This window comes from Lepisosteus platostomus, chromosome 21, assembly GCF_059453375.1.
Source record: "Lepisosteus platostomus isolate fLepPlt1 chromosome 21, fLepPlt1.hap1, whole genome shotgun sequence".
In the NCBI taxonomy this organism is placed as follows: Eukaryota; Metazoa; Chordata; class Actinopteri; order Semionotiformes; family Lepisosteidae; genus Lepisosteus; species Lepisosteus platostomus.
In genome coordinates, this window is record NC_142631.1 from 16,417,776 (window position 1) to 16,440,839 (window position 23,064).

Here is a 23,064-nt window from a genome sequence, read left to right on the forward strand (position 1 = left end):
TATCTTGAACAGTGCCAATACCAAACTACCACAGGGTTAGGGGACTTGTACCAGAAGTCGAGACAACTCTGGTAGGTTAGTTGGCTTCTGGAAAAACTGGCCCTGGTGTGCGTGAGTGTGGTCGTCTGTGTGTGCTCTGTGATGGACTGGCGTCCCGTCCAGGGTGTACCCTGCCCTGCCCCTTTTGCTTGAGTAGACTCTGGCTTCCCCTCAATTAGAAAAGCAGTGGGAACCATGGATATTACTCATTAAGAAAGACAAGAAAACATTTTATGTTTAACACTGTAATTCTTCACAAGTCTTTAATTCTAGGTCATGCGAATTCCGCCTTCCATTTTTCACAAAATACCTTGTTTTAAAACATCCTTGCAGGAGAATGTAGAGTCCAATAAGAACCAACCTTAATGTCACACAGAAAAACTACAAAGATCAAGTCTTCTCAACTTTGCAATATATTACCCTGGTTTATAATTCTGTGAAGTGGGCCTGTTTATTTGGGTCTTAGTTTGCATGGGTTGCATCAGGTGAATCTTTATGTGAGAAGCTTGTGGCAATGGTCTAAAATGATATGCAATAAGAGCCTCTTTTGTGAAGAGGTAGTACTGCTGTATCTATGCAAGCTGAGTCAGGCTGTGGTGAATAGAATTCAGTTCATCAGAATTCTCTCATTTTCCTGTTTGTTTTCTCAGGTTTCTGCCCTGAAGAACAGGCTCAAGAAAGTATCCACAACCACAGGGGATGGCGTGGCGCGTGCATTTCTGAAAGCACAGGCAGCACTCTTTGGGAGTTACAGAAACGCTCTGAAAATTGAACTGGTGAGCAAATGCATGTTTCAGCCATTGCTCTCCTCAGATAGGTAGGTGTTTCAAACATGCGAAGGCTGCAAATGAAATGAAGGATTTATTCCATGCTGAAAAGAAACACAACTTTTTGGCTGTGAAGGTCACCTGAAAAGGGCTCCACAACCGAAACATTGTGTTTCTTTTCATTTTAGCATGGAATAAACCTTTACTTGTTCCATTGCTCTCCTCGTGCTTTTATTAAGTTACAAATTGTGATGGACAACCCTTATTTAGTATTTAATCAGTCTGGAAAATTGTTGCTAGGGTAAATTGTTGTTAATTCCTGTATAAATCTGTATGCTGTGTGGTTTTCCAAAAGCTGCGAGTGATGCTTTTGAATGTCTCAAAGTCAGACATTATAATTAAAAGAGTGTTTTATCCTTTTTGGATTCCATTCATGGTACTTCACATGTTCTGAGATAGATCTGACTTTTTTCGCTCCCTTTTAAGCAGTGTGGAAATCGTAATGCTTATTTTTTGCATTTTTGTTTTTTTATGTATAAGCTAAAGAAAGATTTGATTGACAATCAAAGAATGATGGTAGGTAAAGTTGTTTTACGTCTTGGAACTATTTGCATGCATGCTATTGGCAAACTAATCTACCCGATCCTTAAGTTGTGTTCAGAATGGTACACTGTAATTGGCTGTCATACCAGGACTATGGAAGTTTAGGTGGTGATATTATTGTAGTTATTGTATATTCACTGAATTTGTGAATGTTATGATTTCTGGAATATAAATGCCACATGACAAGCCTGCAGAAATCAAAAGTCCTGTAAAAGCAATTCCAAGTTGCACTTTGTAGCCCCAGTCCACATTTTGCGAGGGACTGTATATAAAATTCTTAGAAGAATACGTAAAACTGGTACTGTTAACAACAGATGAATCGCGTATCATCGCGTAAGGGTGAGAAAGTGCTTAATTTTTCCCTGAGTAATATTCTTTTACATCACTTGCACAGCTGGGCTTGTGCTACCCTGTCTGTTCTACCACAAAACTGTGTCTGAAAACCACATATGATCACCTTCAGTTCTACCAAAGGTGCTTTTGTGGTTCAGTGTAGATTTTGCTCTTCTCAGTATACTTTTGACACAAAGGTGTCATCACCCTACTGAGATCACCTGCATCACCTTAATGTTCGTGTTGTCACATGATCTGTGTGTTGTGTGCCTCACGGTCAGCTTGCGGAAACCTACCTTGCTCTGCTCAAGACTAAACTGTGTGGCCAATAATCCCCAATGCATTTTAATCCACCCAGATCTGGAGGATCTATGCCGGTTTCACATTGTCCTGTGAGAGTTCCCAATGACATACAGTGTAGAATACATGCTGTATGTAGGCCCACCTGGAGCTTTCTTCAGGAAAGGAATACAAACTGTGTGCGTATTTTACATAAATATCCTGCCACTTTTTGTCATTTACTCCCATTTATCTCTCAGGGTGATTTCCATACATAGTTTGAGTTTTTGGAAACTGCAATGACATCCTCTAAACTTAAAAGCTGTCTTGCTTTCAGGAGTTTCAGCTGCTAGAATCTCAATGTGTGCTTCTGATGTTCGCTCTGGCTAATGGGAACTGTGCATGAAACCCCAAAAGTATCTTTCTGGGGGGGGGGGGGGGAATTGTCAATCAGAAGGGCAAGAAACTCAACCCACTGATTTAAAAAAAAAACAGTCGGGATGGTTTTGGGAAAACTACAGTATTATGTTGTTTGTGGATGTTAGGAAAATGTTATAAGTGGACTTGTGACAGGTGCTGCATGACAGGTATAAAATAGTATCATCTTAAATATTGCAACATTGCACATTATCCTTGTCCCACCGCTAGAATATATAGTTTTTTGCCTCATTTTGCACTTAACCGGATCATACCTTATATGTTGTGACATCAAAATAATCATATAAAATAAAATTGTTTTGGAAAAAGAAGTCATGCTTTTTAGGTACATTCAAAAATATGTCATGTATTTCTTTAAAATTTGAAAATGGGCTTTGTGAGCACTAAGGTGGTTCTTGACTTGCCTCAGCACAGGCTCTGGGATATGTACTAATTTCATTATTCACTGTCCTGATCATAATGATTTGATCACACTCCAGACAGAAAGAGGACACATGGCACACACATTGATGTGGAGAGAATGTACAAAGCATAGCATAAACCCTATAAACTGAGCCATTTGGGAGTCTAGTCTGTAGCCTGTGATTGGATGGTGCAGGATGTTCCTTTGAGCTGTGCACAGTGAAAAATGTGCCCTGTTAGGTTTTCTATAGAAAAGTTAGTTCAACAAATATGCAGTTCAGAGCACAATATTTTCATGGATTGTGTGCTAGTACTGTACATTGAAATGTATTACACATACAGTACCTAGTAAATTAGTCTATGCATCCTTTTTTATACCTTGTTGATAGCAGCTGTATTAGTTATAGACTTTAATCACATAAATTTATAGTCACTGTTTCATGTCTGAGTGCATTGCTTTTTTATTCTCTTAACTGTGTTGGGCTGTGCATTGTGCAGTATGTCCTTCAAAGTCCAAATGTCAAGTTTTGTGAGATTTTCAGACACCCTTATCACTTTCAGTTTTAACTTATACTGGCACAGGACTTCATACTTGAGCACTTATCCACTCTTTTCCATTTTCATTGGGACTTTTAAGCTCTTGAAAATTTTGAATACTTTCTAATTTATTAATCGCCGTCCTAATGAAATTCATAAGCACAGTGCCATTGTCGGGTCCTAACGTTTGCTCAGGTGGCATAATCTGCAGGATTTTGTTCTTGAATTTGAATGTGGATGACTGACTAACAAATGTTTTGTGCCTTGGACTCAACCAATTTGAACTCAAGCTTTGCCAAACACCTTGCATTTCACACATACACAGAAAAGTACAAAATGTAAAAGATGTAAAATAATGTAGAGATGTAAAATAAAACAGTACCAAATCGGATTTTTTAAATATTCAAATATTCTTACCATATGCTGTCAGAATGTGATCCTTCCTGTGTATGGCCCAATGGGTCTATTTTAAAGTCTTATTTCAATGTATTTACATATTTTAAAAGGGGTAATATGAATAAAACAAATAAAGGTGTCAATCAAAACTTGAGATATACGGGAGCTATATGCTTCACAAAAAGAAATTGGCAGAATCTGTATAATAGCATTATAGATGTTAATCTCTGTGATCCTGACACTAAGGTTAGAGGAAGAAAGCCTCCACACTGTGCTTTGTATAATACCAGTAAGTTATAGCACTGGACATGTGCATTCACAATGCTACAGCTGTTAGAGGGACTGCATATGGGAAACTACATACACATTAGCAATCTGTCGCTGTATGACAGCAAACTAATTTGTTATACTATATAAAATCAGTTCAAAACGTATTGCCTTAAGTCTTTAATATATCTTCTTTGTAATAACTGAAATCATAACCTTAAAAGAACACTTAAGCCATTTCCTTTTAGAATTAAATAATGGGGTTGTTGTTTTTTTTCTATGCATGCCCTGTTAAGAGTTTCGTGTAAGAGACCAGTATTAAAAATGTTTTAAAAAAAAAAGGTTGGGAACTTTAACCTGAAGTCGTTCGTGGCTGATATTGGAAATAATCCGTTTGCTAAAATTGTATTTACTTTGGAATTTTCTCAAGCCCTAAGGGCCCGTTGTGGAGAGCAAATAATCCCAAATAAATAAGAGCCATTGTTTTCTGCTGTTTTCCCACTTCAGCCCATTAATTGAGCTTTCTTAGAAGCTTCATGTAGTCCTGAAGCCTGGCTGCTGACATTGTATAAGAGTGAGGGCAAGCATGCCATGTCTTCAGGACTAATCTTCCCAAATAACACTGTAGATGAAAACGGAAATCAGTGCGTGTTTTGTGATTTTTCACAAATTCTACATGACTTGTAAACGCCTTTTAGTGATCAAAAATGGACATAAAGTTTAAAGTTATTCCTTCACTCAAAATGTCAGTGATACAGGTTAGAATTAGCTGTGTTATGATGCCACTGGAGATTTTGCATTCAGTACATAAGGTAAAGCCCCCTTCTGTGTTCACTTTTGTTTTCTGAAACAAAATGTATTATCCTGTATAGAAACCTGTGGGGAGGCATCTGTTTTTTGCTTGTGTTGCAACTGTTCATTCTGCTTTTCAGTATGTGTATTTTGTATGATTATTAAAATCATGTAACCGTGTAAGCCAGAAAAACAACATGAGTCGTTTTGTGCTTGAAATGTAGTCATGCCATACACACTATAATAATATAAAGAGATAATAATAAAGTAAGGTTAAGACTTTTATGTTAATATTTATTTTTATTTAGTAAATAAATTAAATTTAAAATTTTGAGGTACGCCATCGTTCATTAATAAAACATACATTATCGTTAGCTAAAGCACTGTTTACTACAGTTTGTAAATATAATTTCCATCCTGTAGTTTAAATCATAAAATTAACCAGATTCTCCAAACGATACTTTCATGTTTTTCCCTTTTAGTATCCACTGAAACAGGATTTGTTATTCCATAGAATATGATAATTAAATACAGTACGTTGTTAAATACATTCTGAAGTTAATTTGTGTAAAAATGATCTGCCCTTTTTATCCATCCAGTTTAGGCCTACCCTAAAATGGACAAATAGGCTAAATAAATATTATGTGTTGTATCTGTGGCTTTATACGGCATGTGCAAGCATGTGGAAATGCTATGTCCTTTCTCTCCACAACTGCTTGTTGAGTCTCATGTTTATTGCATTCCTGCTGACCCTCTAATAATCTCTTTAGTGATCTGTCAGGATCAGGTCAGATTTAAGAGCTACTGAAATATATAATATTTCACTTCTTATGTCAAATATTATACCACTTGTTATGTATTGGCAGATTTTGGAAGATGATTAAATAGTGAGCTACATACAAAATGGATCTAGATTGTGGATCCATTGAAAGTCACTAAATATCTATGTGAAGTTACAGAACTCTTAATAAACTGCTCATCATAATTAAGCAAATAATATTTTAGTATTGTTCATGAAGCCTTGCTTCTTACATTTGCTGTGTTTATACGATGTGAGAAAATGCTTGCTAATGGTATGCACAGTCTTATTTTTGTATACAAGTGATTTCTGCATATTTTTACAAACCCTTTCTGTTTTCAGAATTTCAGCCTGTTTTGAGTTGATACTCAGTATTAAAACATGAAAATATTTGTAGAAATGGGAATAAGATACTGTATCTCTTTTTGAACAGTGTACAGTACCAGATATTATTATTATTATTATTGTTTAAACCATTTTAGAGGATATTTTATTTTCTGGAAATAATATTAGCTTCCTTTTCTTACCCACTATTATTATGTTAATGACATTGTCTCAAACACCTAGATAGATGTGCATGAATAATGCATGTTTTCAAATGTACGGGCATCTGTTCCTTTCTTAGAGTGACATCTTGTGGTTCTCAGTATCTATTGTGTAATTTTCTACTGATTTCTTCACAGCTCTACTCATCAGCTCCTTTATCTCCTTATGATGATGATGAGGAGGAGGATATAGATGATTATGATGCTTATGATTTTAAGTATTCTCAGTACAGGAGGTCACATGATAAGCAATTTATGAAGTTTAAATATAAACAAATATATTTAAGTAGATTTAAACAAGCAGAAATATATAGGAAATACAAATCTATAGTAGTATTTCAAAAGCATTTATTAAAATACTGTGATGTCCCATAAACATCAATCATACTGTTGGATGTGTGCGATCAATCATAATTTAATTTTTTCCCTGTGCCAGTTTAAGTTGTACCTAAAGGTTCAAAAGTAGTTTCACTAAAATATCTCACACGCTTGACACTGTTGATCTTTCATCTGATTGATTAACATTCTATTCATGTTTTAAGACTGCAAATTGTATTAGGTTCGAGGGATGAGATCGAAAGTATCATGACCAATTCAATTAATTACAGGAATCACAGCAGGAGGCATTAGGAACCAGGGTAATGATATAGATGTAGTCCTTAAGAATTAATAGTTGAAAATTAATAAGGAAAAGCTCAGTGTTAGAAGTTTTAAAATTTCCACTCCAAACCATTAACCGAACTAGTCCTTTTAAAATAAGATGGTAGTTAATTCTTCTGACAGGCAGCAAACTAAAATCCCCCCACATTTCAGCTTCTTGGTTTCTCAGTAGAGACAACCGGTCCATATCAGTTAATCTCACGTTAGATAGAGGTGTACACCTGCTCGTGGAAGCTCCTCTTTAATCTGCCGCCACAGACGTTGAAGTGTTTTTTTTTTTATTTCTGTCTGTACTGTGTGTCTGCCTCCCCTCAGAACTGGGGGCGATGTGTTCTGTGTGCGCTGCTGGATAGAAAAGAGGAAGCAGGGAAACCTCTAAATGGGCCGATGCAATAGACATGTTGAGATTACAGAACCCCGTTGATTGATATCTCTGAACCAGGCAGAGGGAGAATGATCTAGACTGACAGGATTTCACAGTAGGTAAAATAAAACTTTTGGCTGTATGAGTATCTACAGAGTTGTGGGTGAGAACCTAATAGGAGGATGTCAGGCTTTATGAAGATAATAGAGCACTGTGTCATTGTCATAACACTGACAACACCATATCTGAGAATTACCTCCCCCAGCGATAACACATATAGAGACAAAAGAGAATCCTGAAATGGAACCTTAGGGAATGGCCCAAACTACAGCTGAAAATTGTGACAGAGGGGCCTGGATTAAATCAAAACTTCCTCTTTGGTAAAAGCAAGTAAACTGTCAGACAGAAAGCTGCTGTTGTTTATATCAGACAATTTGTGGGTGGCTTCAATCTTTCATTTAACGTAGTCTAGAGACTCTAATTAAAGAGAACATATTGACTGTATGGTGTGACTTAAACCATTCAAAGATGGTACCCAACAAGTCATCCCACTGTGTGGCTTTAAATCTCAAACAAGCCAAACGGATACACAACTACACAGTACTTTGCAATAAATCACTCCAATCTCAGGTGAGTACATTTTATGTACATACTGTGCAATTTAAAAAAAACGGACAAAAAAATGTTAAGAGACTCTTACTTTCAAGAAAAGCATTTGTTGACTGCTGCACTTTCTTTAGCCTTGGCTAGGAAAGATAGATTGGAGATAAGCTCATTGCTTTGTGTTTTTAATTACAGGATGTCTTAATGATAGCTTGAATTGTAGGGACAATAAGTAGTCTGTTTGCATAATATAATGTATTCCATTTTGCAAAGCCTGGCAGTTTCTGTTCATTTAAAACAGTAAAATTGTGTACTGAAAGTCCATTAAGATCATGCGGAAGAGACTTTGAGACAGATTTATTTTTGGTGAAAGTATAGTTAAATAGTTAAAAACTAACTGCCAAATAGTTTAAAATATTTCTGATGTCTCCCAGGTAGAGGTAACCAAATTAAATCTACATTTTTTTCCCTCTAAACTAGAATGGTCTTACATCTGGGACTCCAAGGAAAGCAGATTTCCAAAACCAATTATTAAGCTAGAATAAACATACTGTACAGATCTAAAGAAATACCATTCTACAAATCTGTCAGCATTTGTATAATAGCTTGCAATATATTACATTCATTTTCACTTATTTTTGCATGTGCTAATCCATAATTTACTCTTCTAAAAGCCCATTAGACTTGGGTGAGAACTGTATTTACTATGCTTACATCCAGGCATTGAAAGTTGAAATTATTTATTACAGATATATACTGAACAGTGTGCATTATTAATATCAGACCATCTTTTTGTTTTGTTTTTTTATTTTTGGCCAAAGTGCACTCTGGAATCTCCGTAGCATGTTGGTAATGATTTCTTTGTAACCCTCTCCAGAGACTGTGGCCCAGGCCCCCGAAGCAGTTGCTGGAGTCTTGTACTGATTGTGCTTTCCCTTTCTGTACCTCTGCCTTGGATAGCTCTGTCCGTGACCTGTGTGATTCAGGTCAGACAGCTGAGGGGCCAAGTCATCACTTGCATTTCTCCCTGAGAAGCACTGTAGCGTGGAGAGTTCGTGCACAAATGTGAAGAGTGCTTGTGGTCATTATCTGACTAAAATCTGAATGCTGCTGCCCCAATTAGTTTCCACCCAGAAGGAATATGTGATGTGGTGGAATGGGCATACAGACATACTTCCATCCAAATCCTTTCAGTATTAGTCTTATTTCTTGTTTATGCCGGGTTACAAAGAAGCAAGCCCTTTAAGACACATAAACACACAAAAAAAAAAACTCCGACAAGTATTTATACACCTGCTAGGCAAATACTTTCTGTGCATCTATGTAGAATCGCTTCGATTACAAGACCGAAGCAAACATTGGGGAGCCAGAGGATCCAGCCTTGATCTGAAGTTCTTTTGTTCTTAAATAAAGCATTATTTACTGTGACAATTTCTGTGGCAATTAATTGCATACCTACTGATCTGTACTAGTGAACATACCTTTCTTAAACATTATTTTAGGAAGTAGATGTAATTCTGTTTGATTGTTGTTGTCCAGTGTTTTGATATCATTTTGCGCAATATACAGTAGGTCTTTTCTTTCTTACGAAGAAATACAGGCATACGGTCATTTTGACCTTTTTCACACTGTAATTTGTTTATTTTGAATACAGTACTGCACACAGATGTGTACTTCAGCCTTTAAACTGTTTGGCATTTGCATTAATTTTTGCAATTTTATAAATTCACAAATCACGTCTACAGACTTGCTACCCTCTAGTTAACTGTCCTATGCTGAAGAAAGCAGCAGGCAGGTTTACTGAGAAATTACCAAATCGTGACATTAGCCTCCTAATTTATCATATTGTTAATTTGGCACATAGCAGCACAGAGCATTTGCATATTAACAGAAAAGGGAAGCCTACTCACGAGGTTCTTGAATACTGGCCATCCACATGAGGAGTAGATACTTTTTCATGGGACACAATGCCGTTCTGGGCATTTGGTACTGTACAGATGGGTAAATCTAATCAGTTAGCTCAAAATCAGTAGTGGTAATACAGAATAGAGATCAGCAGAAGGTTTTTATTATAGGAATTCTGAGTGTTTTTATGCATTGTTACACAAACCTGGTACACAAAGTAGACAACTTATTCTTGTTAATCAAAGCAGTGGGGCCGCTAAATGTTTTAATCATTATATGCCCAAACTGAGGGTTTTACAGTAAATGAAATGATTTCTTCATGACTGTTAATGCGTGGCAATAGAGAGAGAAGAACGTGTGTTTGTGTGTGAGGTGTGCTTGCTGTGTGGTTCATTAATGCAGGCTGCATGATGAGCTCACTCTAGCTTCCCCGTCAGGTGAACACGTTCCTCCAGCGCTGAGCCTGGAAAGACTGATGAGTGCTTGTGCCCAGTCTGGAATTGCAGTCCCTCCTCACCAGCGCGTTCAGATTGGATGAATTGATTGGTGGGTTGGGGGTGTGGAGTGACTCTCGGCACTTTAGTATGGCGTTCTCCTGCTCCTCTCACTGCCTCGGCCACGTAGAGGGAGACCGTTGTGATGAGAGATTATTTCTGCATGCACATTTTAAGTTGTTTCAATTAGTGTGGCAGTAATGCCCACCACACAGGCCGTTTAACTCTGCGGCCTGCGTTTTGGATTTTCCCAGAACCTACAAACCTTCCTGCAGAGAGACACGGTTTCAGTAGTGGTAAATACAGAAAGCGATTTGGTGAAGAGGGAAGAGACATCCTCTTTGGGTTTGCACAGATCTTGCCGCACGAGTCATTACAGCAGCTGCTTGTAGTAGGCAGATCAAAATAAAATGACGTTTGTTCAAATAAAGCAGCTTGAGAGTGCTTTAAAGCACTATCCACGCTGTTTTGATTAAGCTCAGCTTAAGTGTTAGATAGATAGAAGAAAGATAGAAAGGTACTGTAGAACTGAAAAAGTAACACTCTCCAAAGTAAAGGAGTTAGTCCTTGTAAAGCCTCCAACATAAACTGTTGAAACATACAGTATATACTTTAAAAGGAAAACCATGGGGATTAGTATCATTTAAAATATTAAAATACCCGAAGAAGATGGCACTATCCTCAAGATTTATCTGTGTTTTATGCCACGAAGAACGCACCATCAGAGTCGTCTTAATGACACAACCTGAAACCCATGCTATAGAGATCATTAAAAACTAGCCTTTAGTCTCATCTGAGTTTGCTTTTATCAAAGATTTTTAAATATGTAAGGAGCAAGAATCATACTGGTATTATGCCCTTAAGTAGTTTTAAGATAATGATGTGACTGCAGATCAGTCATTTTTTGCATCAGCAGAGCTTCACAAGATCAAACACAATTCCATTAGTTCACACCAGTGTTTAACTTGGTTTACCAACCAGTGATATGAAATTAATTCAGGTGTTGTGCCTTCACATTTGCTACTTCAGCCAGTATAAGTTCAGTGGATTTTGCTTCTAAAGCTTTACATTGTCATCAAGGTGGATGCATCAGGTGGATGCTGCACATTGGTGGTGGTGGAGGGGAGTCCCCATTACCTGTACAGCGCTTTGAGTGGAGTGTCCAGAAAAGCGCTATATAAGTGTAAGCAATTATTATTATTATTATTATTATTATTATTATTATTATTATTATTATCATCATCAAAGGATGACATTTAACTATAGTATATTATTATCATACTCCATCAACCTCAGATCCTGATTCTGTCCAACAACAAGGAGAGCTGTCTCCATGACCTACAGCAGGACAAGAAGAATGAAAATGGTTTGATGAACACTAAATCGTTTATTAGGTGCATTGGGTTATAATGAAAACTTCACTAAATCTATACAACAGCCTTAAACGGAAGTAAAGCTCAATACAATCTCGGAAGAAACTTCTTTGCAGCCCAGTTATATTTTTGTCAAAGGTGTTCTTTTTTTATTGTGATGAAGTGACAAGAGAAGATGATGTTTTAGGAAGTTAACATCTTTTGCATCTCACTGCTCTGCACACTGTTAAAGTGGCAGCCCGCTGCCACACTAAAGCCAAAGCTGTGGGTTTTTCAGGTGTCAGCCTCATTGATCCAGCTTAATCCTAATGAAAGCAGAACTTCATTCCAATTAAAGTGGCATTCCTTGTACTCGCTTCATGTTTGAGGTGAACATAATACCAACTTGAAGATAGTTTTCTTAATGAAAGTATTTTGATACAGTATTGTTTGAACTCCCTAATTACATAAAGGTTTTTGTTTGTTGTCAGATTGGGTGGTTCTGTTCCACTGAGTATGTCCTGGGGGCAGATTGTATTATTTTACTTGCAAAGATTCTGAGTTTTGTAAATGCGAGCTCAATAAAAGGATCAGATAAGCAGTTTTTTGGAGTTATAAATGTGGTTTTGAAATGCAGTGTGATTGATGTGCTATGGAAGGATTATCATAGAAAATAAGTTTCACAGTTCTTTTTCCCTGTAATTTGTCTAAATCTAATGTTTTGCATTTCTTAAGATCGGAAGACCCTATTATTCAGAATACGCCTTTCCTTGTTGAATTTTAATTTGGCTTTTTTTCTTAGCGATTCACCAGATGTGCATATGTGTAAAAAATCATACTGGATCCCTTTTGAAGATGCAGAAGAAAATACAGGGCCAGACCGTGGAATTAAGAATAGAACACGCAAAGCCTAATTGACAATTGGAATCTTGTCGAAATTTAATTGGCGCACCTTTTGTTAAGAGGATGAATGAGAAGAGCATTTTCATTTGTAGTTAATATAGGTAACAACACAAGGTGACTATACCTCTGTCAGTTTATCAGTACCTTTGATCTTAACATTTTAATTCATCTACAGAGCCCATGTAGTACCTTAGTGTATTTACAACACAAGTTGCACCAGGCAGATGCAACTTTGCAGTTGCATCAGCCTGATACAAAACCAACTCATTTACATTACGATCTCTGAGCAACTTCTCTCTCAGACGCACCACCTGCAATCATGCTGCTAGCAGCTAAAGTGAGACATGAATACATCTTCTACTGTTCTCATGTAAATTAAAATCAAGTCTTTTTGAAGCTCGATTTTCACTCTCCCAAGGAACAATGATACTCAATACAAAATCTCGTTATATAAAAAGTAAATAACTTTTTGTGTCCAGTGAGTTACCAATGTAAAATTCTCTTTTCCGTTTTCATTACATTTATGCCTTGAATACTGTATATCTTGTTATCCTGATTTCTCCATGATTAGCTAATACTTTTTCAACTAGAAAAAACAGCGAAGAAGAAATTGAAACATTACATGTGTTACATAGATTTCAGAAACAAAACACTTTCTTATTTAAATTTTACTAAAACATTTGTGTTTCATTTTCTCTTTTTTTTTTCCATCTGTTACTACCGGAGAATGACCTGCACACATTTCTGAGATACTGATCTCCTGTGATTCATCACGCATGTGTTTGCACACTTATAAGACATGGTCAGTTTACGTGAGGTTAAATGATCACCAAAAACTCTCTGTCAAATAGACAACAGTATTCATAAGTAAACAGCATAAAACACAAAGATTAAATGTTTAGTTTATGTCTCTTAATGCATGGCTGTTTTGTTTTACTGCACTCTTAAGTATGCCCAAACAGTTGTGCATTTTATAGGAATTTAAATTGTAGATATATTGATAATTCACTGTGGGTAATTAGGCTGACTTCTGTAAAGCTGCTGTCTATTGAAAAGGAGAGGTACTGGAATGATTTGTTAAGTAATGAACTAATTTAAAGCCATGAGGGACAGCAGGGTTTTATGTTTTAATGTCTGGCCAGGTGGTCCAGCAGCATGTAATGTGAATTAAATGACTACAAGATCAAGATGCCATTAGAATAATGAGAATGTTTTCAATTCTACTTACCTTACATAGCTGGGTGGCAATTTGCCATAATTAACACCGTTCCCTTTTTCAAACGATATGCTTTATATTACTGTTTTCAGTGGATGTATTGTGAATTCACATTAGTAACTTTGGCTTTTATTTTTCATCCAACTCTTAACAATGCATAAAATTTATGCATGTAATCACGACCTTTTGAACCCCGAAAAAGCAGTTTAAGATAACAGTATCTTTGATTTGGGAACATATGCAGTAATTGTACAGTATATACTGTATGTTTAACGCTGTAACTGCCACTCATTGTAATATCTAACATATATCTCTTGTGGGCTGGCTGCCTGTATGTAATTTGATTGCACAGTTTTAAAACACAGTTTAGCATTCAGCAGGTGAGGGTTCTGAAAGATTCAGATTAAGGGTGTAGCACAAAACTGAGTGATGTCATAATGAGTCAGCTGCAGGAATAGAGGAAGATGACCGGCCTCCTGGTCGTACATGATCACTTCCACACACACGTTTTACTGGTGAACCTGTGCAGTTGCTCAAGCCAATGTCCTGTGAGAAAATGTAGGATTAAGTATTACCATGCAACATGTAATGCAATGTTAGTGTTTTGTGTCTTTAAGGTCAAGGCTTATACACAAGTGCTCCCCAACTTATGTAAGTTCGACCTGCATAAATTTCACTTTACATAAAAAAGTTATGTATGGCTTCTTTCTTGTTCTGAATTGACTTTTGTACATGTATTCTTTTACAATAATTTCTGCTATGTGTTTGCAGTGTTACCCTTTTAGTCATGGATAAAGATGGAAGAGTAGTTTTATTATTACAGTACCCTACAGTATACTGTAATAATAATATTGCAGTAGTGTAATTTTGTATTATTAGAGTACTGTGATAATAATAATGGTATTAATGATGACAGTGGTAAGTGTGAACATATCCAAGATCTGCTCAAGATATAAGTATAAGCTTACTTTAACTGGACCACTGGTCTCTGCTCAGCAATTAAATAGGCCTACATTCCCCATGCAGCTTGTAAGACGTGTATTTTTTTACCTTGATGTAAAATTAAGTGGAACTTCGGCTTGAGCTTTTTTCAGCTGTGAAAATCTGTGGGATCGTCAGTGGAAATGTTTCAGAATGAATACTGACAGTGCCGTGTGACACACTGTAATGAATGCATGATGTGTGTCATGTCTGATAACAGTCATACACCACAGCAGTTGCAAGTGAAGCATGATATGAAATATGTTTAAAACTCTTTATCATTTAATTATTAACATCACTGCACAAAACAACAATAGCCTCTTCAGCCGTATTTATCCAGTGATCAGTCTTGTCTTTCCGTACAAGGCATGGTCAAGCAAAAATATTGTTATATATTTATAAGCCGTAGCCCAGTAATATTGTGATGGCTGCAGCCAAAAAAAAATGCATAAGTAAATAGAAAATAAAGCAATATATCTATTGTGAATAAATATTGTTTTGTTTTGTGATCTCTAGAAAATTGGTGAAATACTAAAAAGGAACTTGGAAAGGATTTGTGAACATCACCTGTGACACTGCAGCAATCAAACTCAGCTGTCAAAATGATGGAGATGCTCGGGCATCAGTCTGAGACCCAGATAACACCAAGACAGGAAAAGTCAGCATGCACTACAAATGTATATGGAAATTCCTGAACCCTCTCAGAAAAATATATTGATATCTATTTTGGGTAATTCATTTCTCCCTTTTCCAGAGTACATTTGTATCGGTTGCTTTCTTACTCAGTTTTTCAAGCATATTCCATAAAGTTCAGAGACTTGCAAGAGGAACACATCCCTTCATTAGCTCCTCACAAAGTTGATTTGTGGGTGGAAAGTTTGTATTACAACAAAACAATGAACCTCAACAAAACCTAAATTATTGCAATCAGAAGAGAGCAGGTTTCGATCTTGACGTGCTAGTTTCAAGACACATAAGTGTAGTTGTGATAGCTAAGAAATGTTGTTCAGCAAACTGTCAGCAAAATGACTTTTATTTTTCAGAAAGTTAATAGTTAATGCACATTGTTCCTTTTTATCTGAATGATCATGTACTAATTCAGATTGGATGTTTGGGCATGTTTGACAAATGAGGCAGAATCTCTGTGCATTTGTTATATCCCATAGCTTTGCACTGAGGCATCATGTCTACAGTATGTACTGTATACATGTATAAATATTCAAAAGGCTCTTTTAATTTAACTTAACAAGTATTCACACATGGTAAAGATGTTTCCATTCTATAGTGCCAGCAGCAGTTTCCTGAAGGTAGCCTGTCACTGCTAATTCTGGAGTGTTTCTGATCACTGTTCACCAACCTAGAATGGCAAAAGATGCTACAGATTGTTTTCAATGCCCTCTGGGAGATACTGTAAATGAGGCAGTCATATTTTGTAAGATTCTCTTGCTCTGGAAAAAAAAAAGAAATTAGCAAGCACAAAAACACATTTAAAACGCATAAACGCATAGGAAGACTCCCCTGAGGCAGTTAAAAAGCAAAGTAATATAGGCAGTTTTTATGCATTGGCAGCAAAAAGTATTGGTACGTCAACTTATGTATTTTCAGTAATGGGCTAGTTTCCAAAGTGGGTTTGCATTTAAGTGTCCATAAGACCCCAGCAAAAACAGAGGGAAGTCATACTTAAACAGTCAGGTGCTCCTGGCGAATTCAGAGCCATGCCTGGCTACTTGTGCTGCACTAAAATAATTCAGAGCTGCGGGTCTGAGGATGAACGATGCCAAAATGTGTCTTTCTCCTGTGCAGGATGCAGAATACCTGGAAAAAAGAGTCAGATTCTGCTTGATTTCAAGCAGCCTTGTTCTTCTTTATGTAGAAAGTAAATGTTACAGAGCACTCCTGCCTTCAGCCCTGGCAATTTATTGTTTTGAGGACATTTTAAATAAAAAAACCATTCAAGTCTTGCTTAGTATTGTGCTAAGGTGCCCACTGTATTACACACATATTTATCAGATAGGTGTAGCGTAGGTGTCGTAGTTCAACACAGATGACATCCCCCAGAGCACCGTCTTTCCTTTGACTGCTCGGATGGCAACATCTTCACTCCTTTGCATCGCACGTAAACTCTTCTGGTATTAATTGGCTGTCAAAGTGTGCTGAATTAACGTATTAATGCCCTCAGATTTTAATACTAAGTTCAGAGATTGGGCGTTTCGTACTGCTGTCCCTAGCCTCTCTATTTAATGCAATTACAGATATGCATCCAGGACATCTGAGTGGATCGCATTTCATTAATATGATTTGAGCGGACAGCATTAAGCTGCTGTCGGGTCTGCTCTGACAGCTAATTACAAGAATGAAGCTTGTACACTGATAAAGAACAATGGATTAATATGAGCTGTGACTAGTTAGGGGAAGAAAAGAAGCATTTATATATATTATGCATTCTGTAAAGCTTTACATGTTAAAATCTTCATAATGCGAGATTGAAAGACAGTGGATTCCTAGAAAAAAAATGTTCTAAACCAGCATTATTATTAGAATCATTAAAAGAGTAACATATCTCCCTGTTGGTGAGAATCCTCTCCCAGTCTCCTAAAGATATTCCCTAAAGGTTTAAACTGCTTCTCCATGTGAAGTGCATATGGATCTGTCCTGCTTCATAATTCTTTTCATGTTTAAATAATCAACATTAGAGCCACATTAAAAACCTGGCTCATTCATGTGTACATTTTTCCCCCTTAAAAGAAAATTAAATAGATTAGTATAAACGTCAGTAAATATATCTAGGCATTATACTCACTGAATTAAAACAGCATATCAAATTTAAACAATTAGGTTACCCCTTTTACATTGAAATGTGGCGTTTTGTCTTCGTTCTTATGTGATATTTTGTTTCAGTTAACTTGAAAAGGAGCATGTTTCATTGATTATGTCTTAAAACATACAACTACGCAGCGATTATAAAATTATTAATCTCTCCTGAAATGCGCAATGTCTTGTTCCCAAAGCCTAGTAAATCTTCATTTGTTCAAAGATGTGCGAATGTGTGGTGGGTTTTTTCAAATAAATCTTCAACTTGTAGTGTCACAAGAATTTTGAACAGTAAAGCTTAAATGGTTTCGTGAGGATTCTGTTCTTCCCTAAGAATGTAGGAATCCGTACCTGAAGCTTGAGCTTCAGAGGAAAGGTACGCTTAGGAAAATGGAAAATGGTTACAGATGAGGACCATCTTGTGCATTTCAGTTGCTACTAGCTTATTGATTCAAGATTGTTGTCAGGCTATGTCTTGAATAATCACATGCACTCAGGCTCCACAACATAGTCAGCTAGTTTATTCCAAATATTGACATCGCCTGCTGGAAAGATGTGCCTGTTTTTTATTCCCCGAATGCACCTGCAGTTAAAGTCCATCTGCGTCTTTCGGTGTTAGTTTCCTTGTTGAGCTTGTGTCAGATTTGTCAGTTATCAATTCAAATTTTTGAATATTTTTGCCAAATGTCCTAAGTTGCTCTTATGCCAGAGTAAGCAGCGTGGTTTGTTGTCTATGTACATGACATGTCTTTCAGCCTAGGACTACTCATATTGTTGTTTTCTCTCTTTACACTATTTTCTTTTTGTGGTAAAACCCCGCTGAAGACTAAACGCTATTTTCCCTTGAGATCTTAGAAATATAATGAATGGTTCGAACATTAATTTGAATTCAGGATTCACAGTCTTTCAAAGCCCATTACAGCATACAGTATGTAGACTTTCTGTAGGATTTCTGGATAAAATCATTTTTTTTCTTGTTTAGGTCTAGATAGGTAAAGTAAATCCTACATTATGCACTTTGTCGACTAAATTTAGGTGACTGACAAGAAGCGTCGTTGTCAGTTACTGGTCTGCAAGGAGGGACACACACAGATGAGAGGAAAAGTAGCCTTTGCAGCTTGAACCCCGGAAGGCTTTGTGGAAATTTGATTCAGTTTTTTACAAAATTCCAAAAAGGTGTAGCAGATAACCTAAACGGTTAATTTAAGGAAAATGAAACCAAGTCAAAAAGACATGAGGGAAAAAAGTTGTAGGTATATGGAACAAAGTGCTGGGCCAGGAGTTTGACTCCATGGAATCATTAAAGAAGGAACTTCATGAGCTCATTGGTGCCTTTATCACTGAAATGAGCCCTTCTCTTATTTATAACTCTTGTTAAGTGGTTTTACTGTATTTAAGCTAGTTGGTTTGCTTTGCTTATATGTCGGTTATACTGGGTTTGTATTGCGGACTGACCTGCTGTGGTCTGGTTTTATGAAAAGAGCGTTACCAGTTTAGCTGCTCAGCGTTGTGCTGGCTCACCCCGTTCAGACCCACCTTGATCCCTTAGCTGTGATATCACTGAGACTTAGACTTTCATTTCAAACAGCTGCAGCCTGACTCCACAGTACATCCGCATGGAAAGTGAGTAACCTGATGAGGAAGCCCTCATCAGATGCAATAAGATCTTGTTTCCTTTGCAATAAGAAAGGTGTCACTGGAAGTAAATTCTTCTTTTGATTCGAAATACCTGCTGCCATTCCTCACGAATCAGCACATCTTTTTGAAGCTTGCGACTTCCTAAGACAGCAAGATAGACCTGGCTCTCCGAATGGATTGTCAAGGCTGTTGGAAACCCAAAGGCTACCTGTGTGAGAACAAAAGTGATTATTTCTATAGAAAACCTGTAGCCAAGGGCTTGCACAATTTAAGACCTTTCTCGTCATTGTCAAGAGAATTTAAGATTACACATTGTTTTATGTACCTTATTGGTTTTCTAAAGTTTTGCAAGTGATAGAACATCACATCACTGAACGCACAGTCTTGCCGCATCTGTAGTGTTTAGTAAGAATAAATACTACCAGTCACCAAATAGTGGTACATGTACTGTATGAGACCTTTTAATTTGGACCACCCCAATTTAGTGTTATCAAACAGCCAGCATGATTCAGACAAAGTCGAAGAGGTTTTGCAAAACTCCATACTCTTTCATTTGTTGTAGAAATATTTACAAGCACGATAGTGTCCTAAATGCACATCACAATTTCTGTTGAAATGTAACATTAAGATATACAAAAAATAACTTCTTACCAGTTTCTGCACAGGTGCATTGGCCACTGCAGTAATCATTCACACCTTTTGGTGTTTGGGTTTTTAAACAAAAGCTTTGCTTTCTACTCGAAATAGCTATCAGAAATAGCTATGAGGAACAAACCTACACCATAACTTTGTTATACTGTATATATATATACAGTATGTCTGTATCTGTTTTTGTCACTTGAAAAAAACTGACAAATGAACATTGAAAAAATGTTCACTTCGCACTACAGATTGCCCTTTAAGGGAAAAGATAAACATCAGAACAGCATCCAGTTCAATGGAAAAGCGAGTCAGTCAATAAGGTTTTTTCCTGTGTGATTACTGTCTATCCTGATCACACAATTAGGTAAAGATTGGCATACCTTGCTATTACAAAATGGAGAATTTATGTACTTTTTCACATTTGTCCTGATAAAGTCCCTTTTCTCCTCCACTGGTGGGTTTTAAAATAGGTGTTTCTCCAAGTGCAGTGAAACCATGTTGAAATAGCATGTCTTAAGCTTGAGAAAACAAAAAAGTTTACTTTTCTAAACAGAATACTCGTTATCCTTCCAGGTATTTGAATCTGTTTTATTTATTAAACTACTGTCTCCCATGGTGATAAAATACTGTAAAAGGTCTGGTACTGTTCTTGATGGAAGGGGGGGTGTAAAATGGTAAAATAACATTAGTCAGAGAGTAGCAAGAGCTTGTGTTTGGTAGCTGTACTGTATGTTATAAATTAAGTTACGGACTGACAGCACTATGGAGAAATGTTGCATCAGAAAATGAGCATGTGTGACAGAAGGTGAGAATAAGGCTTCTGGCAAAGCCATCAGCAAAGAATGAGGTTAAATTGAAATCTACTTCTTAGGAATTATTGAAGAATAGTGCTGTCTTATTATCCAAGAGAGACATTGAGAAACTGGCAAACAGAGAGGTCCATTAAACTTGGCCAATTTAATACTATAGAAAAAAACATCAAGTGCCTGTGCTTTCTGAATTGCTATAAAGCTATAAAGAATTAGACATTTTATGAATGAAATGGCGTTTATTAATTGCTGAGTGAGTTATCTGTTGATAAGACAATACTGTATCTTTATAAATCCGCAAACGTTAGTTTTAAGCACGGAAAAATCTGTCTATAGAAGATTCATCTTTGACAAAAAAACTCGAGCACTTTTGGAAATGGTATTTAGCATAAAGACAAATTCTTGACAGTCTGTTTTCTAAGCAGTCCCTTACCATGTAGGTCCAAGAAGCTTTATGGAAAGAAATGTTTAATGTTTCATTAGAACTGGTGTCCCAAACAGCTGCTGATAATTGCAATTTGTCAATTGAAATGTGTGAAATCACAGTTAAGCATGTAAAGCTGTACAGAAAAAAAGCTAAATCATTGTGGTACATGTTGTTCCCTGCAGTGAGCTTTGTTTTCTGTTTTAAGGAAGCAAAACACCTGTGCAAGGCATAGAGATATACAAAGAATAGTGACATGATTTTGGTCACTATTTTAAGTAATTATTTAGGTTAATAATTAAAAACCTTTCAATTACAAAGGCAGTTATTTCGCATTGTTCTCATAATGCCACAAATAATTATGAACCCCTTAACATCCTACATAGCGCCATTATTTTTAGTTTAGGCAGCAGATTTTTACAGGTGGGCTCTCCATCTCTACCTTCCCCCCTGCTGAGAACTTTTTTCTTAAAAGTTCTTTTAGCTTTTAAAAACAAAAAGGCGTTCAGCCTCCAAATTAAAAAACAGAAAAACGTCCAAATAATCAGTGAACGTTTCAGGTTGTCAGACAAATGGTTGAGCAGTGGCTCCAGCAGTGCCCAGGTCTTAAAATATTTTTGTTTGTTTGCGGGACTCATTTCTTCAGACTGTATAATGCTAATCTGACTGCATCTGTCAGTGCTGGTTACACATGTATCAGGAAAGCATCGGACAGGTGAGTTCAAGTGTCTTTTTTCTGTGTCCTTAATTGTCATTCCTAGTACCTTGGAGCGCTGTCTCTCTCTCCCTGCAGTGCCATGTAGGCAGGATTGGACACTTGACATGGCTCGTCAACAGCTCCCAATCATAGCCAGGACACAGACACGTTGTAGGTCCACCAGGCTGCCCTGGAAATAGCATAACCAGCCTGAGAGAATAATCTGACTTGAAATCAAGTGAGCCCCCAGAAGACAGGGATCTTTAGTGTAGGCATGATGGATCCAGCTTGTTTTCACATGCGTGCCTCTCTATCATGGGTTTTCCATTGCATGCGATTCTTCGCTATTATTTTTGTATCGACGCTGAAGTGGTCCACAATCCTAGCAGGAATCAAAATAGATGTGGCACACATTTAAAACGGACAAATTGCAGTGCGAAAAACAAGAGAATTGAAATAATTGCCATGAGGCGGAAAATAATAATTCTTCTGATATCTTCATGGAATGCCCCGCTTTTTAGATGTGAATTGCTCCAGCCATGCCTTCTATTTAGTGTCCTGGTAGTGATCTAATCACGGAAAGGCTTTAATTCTGAAGTGCATAAATGCCATCATCTGCTGTCATCTTGTTTTAAGTGAAGCAATCATAATAAAAATAATGTAGTGACCAATACAATTGTAACTTGCTGATTGGAATAATAGCAGTTTTTGTTCCTTAACACAATCAATAATTTAACTGCTGCAAATTCTTTGCCTATTACTTCCATGATGTAATAAAATAGCAATGCCAAATAACAAGGGTGAGGAGAATACAGCACTTCTGTAAATGTAATGCAATATCCAGTATAAGACATCAGAGTATTTCCTTTATAATGAGTAAAAGAACATTCATTTTGTCTCTTTTGTAATGCTGCCCTTATGGCTTTTTACTAAGAACGTGTTGATGTCTTCTCTGAGATTCCTATAACTTTCCATAGGTACTGTATTTGTGCAAAACTGACAAAAACCTTGGTGCCATTTATATAGAATAATATCAGTGTGTTTGTTTATTTTGTATGTAGGTTTTTCCATCGCTAGTATTTCTGGGTATGCATAACATACATCTTGTAATAACTGCATTGGTAGAGAGAACGGGAAGCAATTACGACAAAGTTCATTAGTGTGAGGAGTATGCTGTAGATAAACCCGGAGTACTGCAGTAGCAGGGGCTGCCTGTGCAGTGTCTGAGCATGTGTGAGGCAGAGGGGGTGACGTGCCATTTCCTGGCACACGCAGAACCTGGTGCCAGCTGTGAACGGTTGGTGCCTTTTCCTGGGGGCACAAGATACCAGCCAGCAAATGTGTAAACTGCTGAATTAATTATTTCTC

At 37.0% G+C, this 23,064-nt stretch overlaps 1 protein-coding gene across 7 annotated transcripts in view; it reads left to right on the plus strand.

Moving 5' to 3' along the window:
- dennd1a (DENN/MADD domain containing 1A) overlaps nucleotides 1-23,064 on the plus strand; it is a 265,653-nt gene that overhangs the window by 166,188 nt on the left and 76,401 nt on the right. For 4 of the 7 annotated variants that reach the window (XM_088615121.1, XM_088615126.1, XM_088615123.1 and 1 more), the window contains exons 13-14: nucleotides 690-815; nucleotides 1,347-1,382. In XM_088615121.1, the coding sequence (XP_088471247.1) occupies nucleotides 690-815; nucleotides 1,347-1,382 (162 nt within the window). The remainder of the gene's footprint in view (nucleotides 1-689; nucleotides 816-1,346; nucleotides 1,383-23,064) is intronic. The other 3 variants (XM_088615122.1, XM_088615124.1, XM_088615128.1) reach the window with 1 other exon arrangement.